Genomic DNA, 15,455 nt, shown 5'->3' on the forward strand with positions numbered 1-15,455 from the left:
TTCTACCTTTCAGTGCTAGTTCTTGCTCCTGAAAGCAACTGAGAACAATTTCAGATTGGTTAAATGTGAAATTATTTAAGCATTGTCTACCTTCAAAAAAATTCCCAGCTAAACATTGAGCTTTGTAGCACTGTGCAGATACTTTAAGGCATCAGGGGGAAATAATTGGGATATCAAGGATCAACAGCCTTGAGTGTTTTTAGTAGTTCTAGTATTTTATGACTTGACTAAGACTATGGTCTCAATTTACTAGTGTCTTTGGTATGGCCTTCTTTATAAAGATAAACTACTATAGTTAATACAACACTTTTGGGGGGAATTCGGACATCAGTCAGAAACTGCAGTTACTTAGAAATTATGGTTCATCGGTGATGCCACTGCTTCCAGAATTTCTGTCTCCAAAAATATCACCACAATAACTTTGAAAACATGAAATGAGAGATATCTAAAATCACAAAACTCGAGTCTTTCTAGGCAGCACTGTCAAGAAAGTAAACTGCCACAAAGCTCATTCTGGTCTGAAAAAAAAAAAAAATCTGAAGTAAAATAACTCACAGAAATCTACTGGAAAATTTAAACCAAGGAAAATCACCTCAAATGGAATGATTGCAGAATGGTATTGGGGAAATGCTACTCAAATGGTCTTTGCTTTTATGTTTATGATTTAAAACAGATTACATCCTTTATCAATTTGACTTAAAAACCAATACCTATATTGTTTCTAAGAACTTCTTCACTCCTAATAAATCATAAATGGATTTTATCTAGCATATAATTTTGACATCCCATTATTATCCATTTTATTAGCTTAGCAAGCATATTTTTTTTCTTTTATAGGGTTCTTCACACCCTCCTCATTATAAAACTTATTCAAATTGATTAAAAGATCTTCAACATTAAAATTTTAAAAGCTATGTACATTCATCAAGGTAAACATTATACATTCCTGTTTTGTTCTAGGTTATCTTTTTCTTTCTTTGTTAGATGATCTCATCATAACCATGACTGGTTTGGAGTTGAAAGATTCATCTGAAATTCTTCCCTTTTAGAAGAGTCTAGGACTTTTACCTGTTGTGTTATTAAAATTCATTTCATTAACTTGAGCTCCTTCTAAGAATCAGAAGGAAGGGAAACATTTTTTTCATGATTTCTTATAAAGTGCTATATTTGCTTTTGTGTTGTACAGATGAGTTGACATTGTTAATGCTTAATAATTACTTCTGATCCAGGGTACCCCCCATCTATCTGCATATTAAATAATATCTCCATGCTGGGATTGTTCTTTACATGATGAGTTGTGCTTATTCATTATTTGGCAGCTCCTATTCCTCATGGAAAAGACAGGAAAAAAAAAAAAAAACAGACCTAGAGAATACCTTTAGTCAGCTCTTTTATCATTGTACTTAGTCCAACATTCACATTTCAAAGCTGTCTAGGATTGCTCATCTTAATTGGCTTTTAGAAAATGCACATGAGCCTATAAATGAATATGCCTGTAATATATGCATGTACTACTTGGGTGCTTGTTCTCCTTTGTCTTGTCATCTGGGCTAAGTAGGATTGTATACATACATACCTACCACACAAATCTGACTTTTACCTCTGAATTTCCTTTCTTGTTGTTTATGGGTGAACTTACTTGACCATGCAGTATCAATTTTACAATTATGTTATTTGATATGCACTATGTAACCAGCTTAGATTTCTGCCAAAATAATACAGAAGTTTAGAATAAGTGCTTAAAGAAATAATAGGTGCATGTTTAATATTGGCCTTCTATGGTTTTCCTGATTAACTGTTTCCCCTGGTTCTTCAGTTCAAATAAGTAAACATGCTATTCATTAAAGTATGAAACCAGCATATATTCTTTGGAAAACAGTGCCATTTATAATGTGTAGTTTAAAAGTAACGATGGTAAAATTATAAATGCCTGTTCTAATGAGCAACCTAATACATAGTTAGGAATAGCAAAACAGTTTTCCTTTTTAATGCAATCAAGATTCCCAATGACAAGAATATATTTATTATAGAAAATTAGACAAATAAATATTAAATGAAAACATGGCTACATGTGAGCTTGCATTGGCTACAAGTCTCATTCTTAAATAATCTTTTCACTAATTCTATAAGTTTTATTTGTCTATGGAAACAGCTCCCATTGGCACTAAATGCAAATAAGAAATAATTATTATGATATAATAAGGTATTTTTTGAGGTCCCACCATTCCTTTCTGAGGAAATATAACATAAACAACTTACAACAACTATCTATTTCCATCTACAAATAGCAGGTCCTCAAAAACTGTTTGTTGCTGGTGGTGACAGTAACTCATATGATGGGCTTGGGATATTTTTTTGCCCACAATCAATAGCCAATTTAATAATGTTTTCCTTTGTCAATAATGCCTCTTGTTTTCTTATGGCACAGGGAAAAAAAAACAATCGATTGGTTTATTATCTTTGATATATGTTGAGGATTTTAAAATGATTCCTATTTAAATCTAATTTTACAATTTACTACCTCTTATATAGTTTAGCCAGTAAAAATTATCTGGTAGCTGGTAAAATGCCAAAGAATAATCTCATAACGATGATTGAAAGAGAGTTTTAGACCATATGACGCTAGCTTTATTTAACAGCTTTCAATTGGAAACATCTAATTTAAACTTTTTCTTTTTCTTGGTGGCGATTTCATACTAGATTCGCCAGGCAACCATTTCAATATGAACTTGGAAACATATTTGATTTAGGTAACCATTGGGTTAAAAGAAATAATTAGTTATAACATAATTAAATTCTAACTTAATGGTGTGTATAAAACAAAAATTAAGAGATTGGATTTTTTGTTATTTTAGGTATTGTCATATTAAGTTATGAGATTTATCACCTAATTTTATTAAGTACAAAATATGTTTCATGATATTGTCATGATCTTTATTTCATATTTACTGTTACTGAAGTCACCCTCACTGCATGGTCCTCCATAATCTCACAAAGCAAATTTCCTGCAGTGATATTTTAAAACTTTTCACATGTACAAACAAAAGAGAAGTTTGATTATTCTTAAAGTCCTCACTTATAACTAGGCAAATCAATATAAAATGCATAACCAGATAAGTCTGCACCAATATCATATCTCTACCTAGTATTTCAATTAAAACTATATAACATTTCAAATACACCCCTTCTAATTTCTGCATAAATTCACAAAGTAGTCTTGATTAACTCAATACCTTCTATGAATGTACCTACAGTGATAGAAAAGGGAAAATGTAAAGAACACTAAGAAATAAATAAGTACTTAGTTTTTAAATCTTTCAGTCAAACTAAAAAAAAAAAACTGGAGCACTTATGAAGGGGACTAGGACAAAGTGAATAACCTACTAAAAAAAAAAGTCGTACTGAAAGAAAGTCGTACTGAAAATGACTTTGTTCTGCATCTTACTTATATCTCTGCATTGCCTTTAACCATATCAACAAACAGGCCACAAGGGTCTACTGCAGCTCACTGTTATTTTTATTCTTCAGGCTTCACTGATACTTTAGTGCTCTCAAAGAAAGACAAGAAAATCTTTACAACATACCTGATCATTTATCTGGCATGCAACGAGGTTGTGCTGATCATAACAGCCAGCGAACCTGATGTACTTGAGCCAGCTTCCTACATCTGGTTGACTGGCATCTATGCAGAACTTCACATTGCAAAACTCATCTAAGATCTGGAAGGAGGAAGATGAGAACAATCAATTGCCATATTGATCTATTCATGAAAGTGATTAGCTGCTTAAAATATATCATTGAAATGTATATTCCTCCTTTGAATCCTTAAAACAAAAAAAGCCAGAGAGCATACATATGAAAAAAAAAGAAGAGTAATAAGAAGTTATGTGGGAAATGACAGCATGCTGCTTTTTAAAAAAGGAATCAAACAATTTCAACTCATTACAAAAAAAACTGATTAACTGGTTTCAAAACATTGCTTGTTTCTTTCACTGTGCATGAATGAGTGCTATTTACTTAATTTTATCCAATAAATTTTTACAAAAAATACCAAACAGCATATATTAATATTTCTAAAATAAGCAGTCAACATTTAGGTTTGAATAATTAAAGTCAATATTTTATGTTTAGATAGTCATCTAATGTAAGTGTGTAATTAATTTAAATTAATTCATTTAAAAACTTTAAATATTTAAATTATTAAATTCTTCCTACTTCATACTTTGTCACCACAAAACAATTAAATCATGTTCTTAATTGAAGGAGATGATAAGGTTTTTCTCATAAATGTATCTGACCAAACTAAAGAAAAACAAATGAAAACAATCGATAGGTAAGCAGTTATACAAAGTATGGCAACCTAAGGTTTTAGTTAACACATGTGTTTTACTAAACACATCTGTGTTTTAATATTATGTCCAGTAAGCAAAATAACAAAACTGGATGTGAATAAGTAAAAAAATACATTTAAGAATACTGTAAAAATTGCCATCATCATGTATGGTTGTGTATTGTTATTTTCATCAGACTTACATTTGGCCTATTGGAAAGATTAATATTACCTAGGATATATATGAAACAAAAATCAAATTGGGAAACTTTCATTTTTAATGTTTTGCATACTTAAACCAAACTATTTTGGTTCACTAGCAATTGTGTCTTAAACATTAATATTTAAAGTTGCAGAGTTGTGGATCTCAGGGTGAATAGCTACAAAGGCTGCAAATGTCAACCAATTAAAGCAAACTTGAGGAAGTTTCCTATCAAGGACTAAACAACACAGTCTAGAACAAAAATCAATGAATTAAATAAGCCCTTACAGAACTCTGCTGCATCTATACCTACATAAAAGTTTCAACTAAACTCTAGACCAAAAGCAATTTTGCATGGAAGTCAGGTAATCATCCAATTGCAGATTCAAGTCATTAACTCACCATAAACTTCAAGAAGAACCCAGTGCTCAAAAGGGCTGTAGTCAAGGGGCACTATGAATAAGCCCTTGGCCATGGGGCAATTGAAGGGCAATAAGTAGTTCCACAATTTAAAAAAGAAAAATAGAGCCAGGAGATAAAGGCAGTAATTGCTAAATACACACACACACACACACACACACACACACACACACACACATTTTTTCAAGGACACTTCTTCACACTAACAACAACAACAACAAAAGTCTGCACTTAAATCCCTTGTCTAGTGATAAGGACAAATTTTATACAATTTGGCACTTATAAAATTACAAACTTTAAGATGTTTCTTCAGCTCTGAAGACTGCATAACTCAAATGCAACTTGAGATTTCTCCCCTTCCCAGATGTTGAGAAGGCACATAAATAACAATACAATGTATATTGCAAAATAGTAAAAAGTTGGGTTTTTTGTTTTGTTTGTTAGATTGGTTGTTTGGTTTGGTTTCTGATTGGTCTTTTGTTGTTTGTTTGTTTTCTTGACTAGTAAAAAAAAAAAAAAAGGCAGGTCTACTGACACACCAGAGAAATATTTAATAAAGGAAATAGGGTGAAGCCAGTGAAATGCAACACCAGTTCCATTTCATATTTGCAGAAAGACGTGGAAAACTTGTTAATTTCAAAGTCAAGAAGCATCTATCCCCTTAGCTCTCAAGCATTCCCTTTTGCGGGGGCAGGGAGTTAAGTATTGCATATACTGCACATAAAAATTCTAGGTGTAATTTTATTCCGTGTTAACATTATTGCCATTGTGACTGTCAACAGCAAAGTTAATTTTTAAAAAGATTCATTTCCAAAGAATGTCTTTTTACATGATCTGTTACATGATTATTCAAAGATTTCACCAACATATTAACTTTCTTACTCTCAATATTCTTGCCCCAAGACAAAAACTTAACTTTCTCCAGAAACGTACCCCACCCCACCCCAGGGGTGGGGGGGAATTATTCACTTTTGATTTGCTAGCAGAAGTACATTTGTCTCCCAAATGGCTTAATCGTCTCGGAAATTTCGAATAATAATAATAATGATAAAAAGTAACAACACATCTTCCGTCATTTTATCTACTTACTACACTCCTGTGTTTTTAAAAGCTGTCAATCCCAAAAGATCGCTTTAAAATACAAACATACATGCATATATATCCCATAGGTGAACCTTACAGAAAGGCCCTTTCAAATAAAAAACCCAACTGCAAAAGGGGGGAAAAAAAATCCCCACAATCTAGCCAAAGGGTCCGAATGTGACTTTCTCGCAAAGCAGCACACGATGTTGGACAGCAAAGCTATTACTTGGCAAGGTGGAACTCGGCCGAAACCGGCTCCAAAGTCGCGTGGCCGGTGCCAGGAATTCAGATTTTGGCAACCCCACCTTCGGCGTCCCCGATACCGACCGACAGACCCGAGGAGGGAGGGAAGGAGGAGAAGAGCGCGAGGAAAAGAGGCCGGCAGCCGGCAGAGACCCACCGAAGGCCGGACGACCCACCCCGAGACGCGTCCAGACCGCACGGTTCCGCAGGAGGAACAAGGAAATCGCCAGGCTTAGCAACGTAGATAAGCAGAGGGCTCCGCGAGACTGAGGGCGAGGAGGAAAAGAGGGCTGGGGCGGGGGGCACCCGGGGAAGGGGTGCCCGGCAGGAAACTGTCCCAAGTGACAAACTATGCACATCGCCAAGAGTTTTGTTGTTGTTGTTGTTGTTGCTGTTTTTAAGTGAGTTCGCTTACCTTCAAGATTTCTATGGCCTCAACTCAGCAATAAAAGGCAATCACAGAAGAATTAAAATAAACAAAATAAAATAATCAGCAGCCCCCAACGCTCCTGTACGAAAATCCTTTCAAACGATTCCCAGCAACATTGCGAGATGTTTGGGGAGGAAAAAAAAAAAAAATGCCTCGCGCGTCTCGATTTCCAAATGGGTCTCTGATAACTTTGTGCGTCTCTAGGATCAGCTCGCCGGGACCATGCGTTTCAGATTTATTGTCCGCCAAAAAGTGTGTTTTAAGACCAGAAATGAAAATGAAGTCTTCTCTCTCGTCTGAGTGACCCGGGTTTGGTGTGTTTTGGGCTTTTTTTTTTTTTTTTTTTCCGCCTTCCTAAAATGAGCTCGGAGTTATTCCTTCTGGTTCACATCACCTCCCTCTTTTCTCACTTTCTCTTGCTCTTATCAGCCCGATGTGTAATGAAAGTTATCTGAAACCCACTAAAACTTCTTCCACTTCTCCTTCCCTGTTCCAAGGGGGGAAAACAGGCAGGAGGAGGAGAGTTTGCGAAGGTGGGGGGCCTGGGGAGGCGAGGGGAGCTCTAGCCCCCTTTCAGATCCTCTGCAGAGCCTTCCCGGGTCCTAGACCCTCACGGGATCGTCCCCTTTCGCAACTCCGAGCTTAGCCGCCGGGTTTCTATTTCATGAACTGTCTCTTTAAAGAGGATCTGCTTGGCCATCCAGAAAGAACCCGGGGCGAGGGAGAAAGGGAGCTATCGGAAGCCAGACGGGCTCCTCTTTCAGTAATTTTTAAAGTGACAGCAGCCTCCTCTGGCGGGAGAGGTCACAAAAAGGTCGCCAAGACCCAAGTCCTATAGGGACAAACTGATTATGGATGCACCATCCCCCTTAAACATGTAGATTTCTCCGAGTAAACAACCAATGGGGAGATCTCGCCAGGCAGGATTTCTTTCCCCAGGGAAATGTCCTCCCTTTCGATGTCCTGAAAGCACAAGTGTAAGTGTGTGAGTGTGTGTGTGTGTGTGTGTGTGTGTGTGTGTGTGTGTGAGAGAGAGAGAGAGAGAGAGAGAGAGAGAGAGAGAGAGACACGGATGGGGGATGGGGAGAAATGGGGTAGACTGGAGAAGTGATTTCAGGGGTGTGAGGGTGTGCGCACCAAGGTGGGCTTGGGGGCTGGGGGGCGCTGGAGAGAGTGAGAATAAGGCTTGGGGTGAAAGAGTCGCTGGTTGTACTAAACATAATTAGTTTAGAATTTCTCGGAAAACAGGAACCTCAAGAATGAAAAGTTGACATTACATTTCCAGATTTTTGCTAAGCATCTTTTAAGATAAATTTTAATTGAAATTTACCTTCAAGTGTATCCCCTCCACTCTTACAGTTAGGTCAACAGAAAGGCGTGCTAAATTTTCAATTCATACTTTCTCTTAGAAGAAATTTTAAAATGCGAAATATTTGCATATAACCCGCCCACATAGGGTATTATGGGCTTAAGAAGATTGACGACTGTCTGGTGAGTTTTGCCATTTTCTTTGATACATTAATTAAAACACCATGAACGCCCCTAAGTAGAATTACGGGATTTGACAACCCAGATTATTTGTAAGACTTTTAACATCATAAGTGCTGCTTTTAGTGATCGGTATTATACTATGTTTAATAACTTTATAATGTATATTTGGTCAACTTATATCAATACAATGCAGAAACGACATTGGAGGAAAGAATATGGGAATAAATAACAAAATAAAAGCGTCTATATGTATGCTTGTAACCAATCTTGAAAGAATTTAGTTAAACCTACCAGTTAGATGGAAATAAGTGCTTTTATCAGAAAACCCCATTCATAAAAACAAATGGACAAAATCCAACTTCTTTCCAGCCCAACAATGGAAAGTTAAGCAAAGTAAGCGAGTCTGGGGGCACTTGCGGAGGGAGAGGTGGAGGGAGCGAGGAGGGCTGGAAGAATGAATGCACTGCCTTTTAACTTTATCTGCAAAGGGGGACAAATGCCACCCACTTTTTGTTTTCTCCAAGTGCAAGTAAACATGAAAATCTATACCCCCCCCCACCAAAATGCTGATTTAAAAATAAAAATAGTAACAAAAGAGAGGGATGTGGGGGAGAGAGAAATGACAAGAGGTGATGACTAATTCGTTTCGGTGGCCTGTTATCTGTGACATTGAACTGTTATTTCAGATAATGGCCATTGTTTGAAGGAAAATCGCTCAGCAGTGGTAGGTAGGACAGGAAAAATCCTTTGTAAATAACTTAAAACCTGGTGAGATATTCCCATAGAGTTTGGCTCTTGAGAACCTTTAAGAGTCCCGGGTTTGCTGCATTGATTTTCCTGCCCTTCCTCAACTTGCCCATTGTCGAAGCTTTTTTTTTTTTTTTTTTTTTTTTTTTTTTTTTTTTTTTTAATTTAGCCATAAATTGGACCGGCTCGAGCTATGAGCTGTTCTATTTTCTTCCTGTCAGGATGAGGGATTTGTTTTATGATGCATTGTGTATTAAATACAAGTAATCTGGGGAACCGATTGCTTCAGACAGTGCGGCCTGATCAGGGGGTCTGAGAGCTCAGCGCCCCGAACCCTCCCTGCGCCCCCTCCCAGCCCTAGCCCTGCAGCCGCCACCTTCTTGCCCTTTACACAGTTGCTTTCAAAAGGAGGGGACGTCGGTGGAGAGACAAAGGTCGTGTGGAATCAGTGGCAGGTCCTGGCTAAATTAGGATTTCGTGGAAAGGGCCTCTGAGTTTTTCCCTTATATTGGTTTGGGGTGGGGGAGGCGGGGCGACTTGCAAGGTCTGGTTACTTGCAGGTATCGCAGGAGGCCGGTAGATGGCGATGTGTCCCGAAATAAAGAGCGGCGCTTTCGGCTCCCAGCCTTCCAGGTGAAGCAGCCGCCGCCCTCCTGGCTCCCGCAAAGGGTTTCGTCCTCCGCCATGCGCACCTCCTGAGCCTCACCACCCAATGCCCACACGCAGCAGCCCGGGCCCGCAGAAGCCGGGCTTTGCTAAAGCTATTTCTACATACGGAATTCTTTTCTCGAAATCCAGCCAAAGAGTCAACACTTCTTCTCTGAAACATTCCAACATTAATCTAGAGTTGGAGGATTCTTTTCATTATCATTATTTAATTGATATCATAATTGTCATCAAGTCTTGTTCACTGACTAAATTGTGATAGAGACTAAAGGAAATCATCATAAGGATGTGGGCAAAGGAGGTGTTAACGCTAAATCTCAATCTCTCTCTTCTTCCAACCTACTCCCTTTCTCCTTTGGGTATATAACAATAATTTCGTGTAAATGCAGAATTCACCCCCCTTTTCCTTGACATAACTTGAAGTTTCAAGAAAGGGTTCTGAAATCCCACAGTTAGCTAAATGGGCTTTGTTTGGTGTTGCTTTTAAATAACCCTTTAGAAGAAGACCTGACCCACCTTCCCACATCAGAATTGAAACAAGAGGAGACAAGGGTAGAGGACAAGGATTTTGCAGGGGGCTAACTTTTCTCCCCTGTTAGCTTGCTTTCCATCAGGAGGTTTCTAAAACAATAAATAAATACAAGGAGCCAAATACCACTACCAATTCCCTTTATTCCTTGGGATTTCTGGTGAAATCTGTTTACAGTAGTTCCCAGTTACAAATTAATCTGCACAAGCCGCTGTCTGCTTGGCAGTAATCAGTAACATGCATTTCTGGAGGGTTGAGCACTGCCCTTGAAATGGGCTATTAAATATAATGGTTTTACTATAATCTCAAACCAGCTTTAATTTGCAAACATGTATCAGGACAGATGATCTAAATATTAAGAGGAGGTATGATAAACAAACTATAACACATGCATAGAGCTTTGGGAAAAAGAGAAAATAAAGTGGTTCATCAGCAGTGTATCAAAAGAGAATCATATTTTAAAAACCTTTTTCTGGAAAGAATTAATAGTTTTTTTTTTCTTCATTGCTCTGTTAATTGTTGTTTATCAGGAAAAAGGCATTGGAAAATATGAGGTTTGAGTGTGAGCTGATAGATTTTCTGGGAGTTGTAAAGATCCCCCTTTGGATGATGGCAGGGCTGGGGTGGGAGAGGTTAATGTGTTTTCTTCCTGGTTTGAAAAGGGCATAAACCCTACTCAGGCCTCTTCCTTCCTCCCCCAGCTGTGTGGATTGCAGAATATTTAAAATGCCCAAAGATTTCCAATAAGGCCACTGGCTCTGCCTTCATTGTGTAACTGTTTATTTAAAATAAGTCAATATATTAGTTAAAGCAGTAAGAAGTTAGTGCTCCAGTATTCAAGTGATTCCCACAAGACTGTAAACTGATGCCTCTTTTAAGCCTTAAACTTCATGGTCGTCCCAGAAGTAAAAGTTCTGCTAATGGAGACCCTATGGGCATGGTACATTCCAGCACATCATTAAAGGAAAGAAAAGCAGTCCAGCCAAAGCCAGATGAAATGACTGCACTGTCCACTTTTAATAGGCTTCCTGTGGACAAACAGCACTGTAACACTCTGCAGAGGACAATATTTAAAAACAAGACAACTTGCTGGCAGTTTTCAATACCATAAAGTTAATAAAGTATGTTCCCATTCACCCTGACATTATGTTTTTAGTTTATAGAGGAAGGCACTTTATAACCTCAGCCTAAGTAGAGTTCCCTTAATTCTGCAGCTTTGGGTTTCTTGAGGTAGCTAAACATACAATGAACTCCAAGCCTGATATTTTCCATGTAACACTATTTTCTGTTGCTTTTCAAGAACATGCAAGTGCAATTTTACATTTCTCAAGTGTGGTTTCATTCATAGACATCCTGTTAAATCCTGTTTCATACAGTTCATGTCAAGAAGCATGAAATAATCTGATAAATTGACATTTGGCTGAACAATAACTGCTTGCTAATTAAATTAGCTTCTTGTATAGATATTGATGTGTGTTTAAAAAGAAAATCAATGCTTCCTTTTTCATGTCAGAATAGAATTTTGTAAAACCTTTCCTACCCTAACTGAGACAAAAATGAGAAGTACGTCTTTAGGACTCAAGACACTTCTCACTGATTCATATGTAACAATTTCTCCCAATTTATCTTCCCTCCTACTCCTCTGAATTCTCTTACCACCCACAGCTCTTCTTCTAAATCTTTTTACTTAATAGGTGGAACATAACAGTTAGGAAGGAAAGTTTGATGGGAAAGTTATGGTATCATAAGTAATATTTGGTTTAATTTTAATTATTTATATTCCTTAATCAGGGAAGTATCTCAGAAACTTGGCTTTAAACTTGAAGGTGAATTCTGTGATGCTGGGCAGGCAGGCCCACCAAAACTCTCCAGCACAATATGAGTTTATAAACAAAAATCTCTGAGTGTCTATAGCCCTAGCACACATCATCACTGCTCTGGAGAGAGATGTCTGGTCACTCTCTTGATGGACTCTGCCTTTCTTCCTCCCCTTACCCTCTTTTAAAGGGAGGGGGCTGTTAAAAAAGAGGAAATTAAAGGTAAAAAAAATGTAAATAAAAAATTTCCCTTGGTCTGGAAATGGGCCCGACTGAAAGCATGTTAATCTCCACCTCAGTAATTTGGTTCTCCAGGAGAAGACAGAAGCCCTGCTGCTGTGCCCTGCACTTCATAAATCACATCTTTATGTGGACAAGGTCAGGGCACCTAACAGCTCAGACATGGGCCTTTGCAGTGGCTGGAGGATTCAGGCATGTTTGCTCTCCTGCTCTGCTCTCTGAGGAGTAGTCCAGCACGCTTCTAATTACTTTTGATTATTTTCATTTGCTGGGGTCAGTCTGGCTTGCCAGGACTGCTGGAGGGTTTATTTCCTACAAATCTTGATGTCTTTGTAGGACAGCACTGTGTGCGTTCAGAATTAGCACCCCGTTATTGTCCCTCCAGCGTGGGATCCCTCACAATAGACATGGTGACACGTTTCCCCAGTGAAACATTACCTACTTCCCTTCTTATTAATTAACCATAGGGGCATAGCCACCTATCTGATCTTTTTAAAAAAATGCTGAAGAATTAAACAATTGAGTTTTTTATAGTATATTTGACCAGGATGAAAGCAAATTTTTTTTTTGCTTCGATTTTTAAATATATTTAGCAATGACTAGTAGCTCTTTGGGAACTAAGATGAAATACTTTGCTGAAACAACAGCTCAAGTGAATAAATTATTATACTCAAAGATTTATTTCCTAAACTCCAACTAAGACTGCCATATTTAAAATATTTTTTGTTGGGCTATTTTGATGTATTTCAGTCCTAAGCTATTACGCTGAGTGCTTAAAGCACAACAACAAAAAATTTATACCAAGTTTAAATGAATGCACTAAGATAGAGTGAACACTTTAATAAAACATAGTAAAATTTGGATAGAGAGAACAAGACAAAATACCATTATTTTTCTTTTCCTTGGCCCTCAAAGTAAAGGCATTTAATGCTCTGATGTGTATGCATTGAAAGATATTTTCAAGAAAAAAAATGATGAGTATATAAATATTCACGAAAACTGAAAATAAATGTTTGCAAAGAAAAATACCTCAATCTCATTGTTTAGACACAAGGCATTTTCATATCATTGAGGACATTTTATAAAAAAAAATTTTTGTAGTTGTAGATGGACAAGAATGCCTTTATTTTATTTCCTTATTTTTTATGTGGTGCTGCGGATCAAACCCAGTGCCTCACACATGCTAGGCAAGTACTTTACCACTGAGCTAAAGCCCCAGCCCTATCACTGAGGGCATTTTGCTGTTATATATTTATATTTATATATTTATATTTTTAATATTTTATAGACAATAACTAGAATTACAATTATCATTGGTCTCAATAGCCAAATCTTTTCATTCTTCTGATGTAAAGACATCAGAACTAAGGCAGTAAATGTTTTTGGAATTAACCTCAACTCTGTAAGGGCTTGATTTTTTCATTATTTTTAATAATTTTAATTAATTCAATCTTTCAGGACAGCATATAGCACAGTAAGCAGTAACTCTGGGGTTGGCTTCTTCCCCGGGGCTTTAGAAGCACCACTTAAGAATGTGTTTAGACTCCTAATATTGTCGAAAGAGTGAGTAGGAAGGCCTGCTCCTCCTCCTGTCTCCACTCCTAGCTGGGTACCTTTGGGTAAGTCACTTAACCTTTGAGTAGGCTTCCATGAAAGTTTCATAATATCAGCATAATGTGAGTGTTGGGAAAATAAATTGGGTAATGTGAGTGTGAACTGCTCTGAGTTCATGGGAACAGGTCAAAATACTGTAAGTTTCACAGTATTTGTGTTTGTGTAAGGGTTTAGAGTAAACTTACACCCATGCTCAAAGAGGAGGAGAGTCTGCCTATACTGCAAGAAATGGCAAAGTATGAGTATTTTTTTGTCCTCTTTCTTCTATTCCAGTGTCAGTTGCCCTAATCCTTACCCTGACCTTGGAAGAAAAGAATTTTAAGAAAAAATGTTTTTTTTTTTTCTCTCAAGCTGTGCTACCCCAGAAGATGTCTGTCTGTCTGGTTTGCTGCTGAGCTTGTTCTGTCCCACCCATTGTGCTCTCTGCCAATCAGCACCGGGAGTGTTGTGAGGCAGAGGTAGAATGCCACTGAGATCCCAGAGCCCTAAATATTAGAAGGACACATACATGCATGCACATACACATATTCTAGGTCAACATTGTTACCAAGGTCAAGAAATTCATCTTTTACAATGTCTTCTGGTAGACTTTAGGTGCCAAGAGAGCAGGAACTAGGTTTATCTTCCCAATTGTCCAGAGTATGCCACAATGCCTGCCATAAATTAATACTTGATGTACTTTTGTTGGGAAGAAAAATGCATCAGGGCTTTCTTGGTTTTCCTTTTCATTCCTTCGAATGCCAGGCTTGGATGTTGGTATCTCTAATCTAAATGTAGGCAATGGTCTGCTAACAGATCTTCAAACCACCATCACCCTCCCACCAGTTTATACTCCATACTGTTAATCTTCCTAACTATCAGCTGCTACTCACTGCCCTGCTCAAGATTCTACAGTAGGCTGGAACTGCCTAACCATTCAGTGTAAACTCATTCTGGTTTTTTTTGAGAACTAAATGAAGCATTTATGTAAATAACTTAAACTCATGCATAGAACATGGCATGTGGTTAATAGAAAATAGCTATTATTATTGATACTACTAATATAATTATAATTGTTAGCATCAGTGTTGTTCGGTTTATAATTCATTTTTCCTTATCTCAGATGAACTCTCTATCCTTCAAAGCCATCTTTTGTCTTTATGCTCACAGATTCTTACTACCCAGGTTTGATCTTTTCCTCCTTGATTCCAATCATCTGCTCTTCTTTCCTGGTTTATAGCCAGTTCTACTTTATCTGTAGTGGTGTGGTCTTAAGGATAAGCATTGTAAGATTCTTAAGGTTGGATTCTAGTTTTATTCCCACCAATATCTTCAGTAGCATCTTTTCATAAACTAAACGGCTTTTGAACTTCCTCGTAAGAGTCATTATGGCTAAATATATGGGAAGTTACTATATTTAATATTCAAGGAAAATTGGCTACTTGACATTGTTCCCCTGTGGGAATTGATTGATACATTGATAATTCTGTTTTAGAAATTTAGAAACAGGACTTCCTTCCACTGCTGCTTCTCTGGAGAAGTACTATATTGGCATACTCCCACCACTCCTAACCTCATATTCTGTTTCTGCCCTTTAGGAAGGCTCACATGCTGGACCACAATTAGGACTCCTGCCCTGCCCTTGTCCCCCGAAAGTAGTCATG

The 15,455-nt window shown here is 37.5% G+C and overlaps 1 protein-coding gene across 3 annotated transcripts in view; it reads right to left on the minus strand.

The window, feature by feature from the left end:
- Mecom (MDS1 and EVI1 complex locus) overlaps positions 1-15,455 on the minus strand; it is a 542,464-nt gene that overhangs the window by 54,689 nt on the left and 472,320 nt on the right. Inside the window, exons 1-2 of one of the 3 annotated variants that reach the window (XM_077795307.1) lie at positions 6,694-6,748; positions 3,585-3,719 (exon numbers count right to left, since the gene is read on the minus strand). Coding sequence is in view for 1 of the 3 variants with exons in the window: in XM_026394988.2 (XP_026250773.1) it covers positions 3,585-3,719 (135 nt within the window). In the remaining 2 variants the exon portion in view is untranslated. Of the gene's footprint in view, positions 1-3,584; positions 3,720-6,435; positions 6,469-6,693; positions 6,749-15,455 lie in introns of those variants that run through there. The other 2 variants (XM_077795308.1, XM_026394988.2) reach the window with 2 other exon arrangements.

Source organism: Urocitellus parryii, chromosome 2 (assembly GCF_045843805.1).
Source record: "Urocitellus parryii isolate mUroPar1 chromosome 2, mUroPar1.hap1, whole genome shotgun sequence".
Classification (NCBI taxonomy): domain Eukaryota; kingdom Metazoa; phylum Chordata; class Mammalia; order Rodentia; family Sciuridae; genus Urocitellus; species Urocitellus parryii.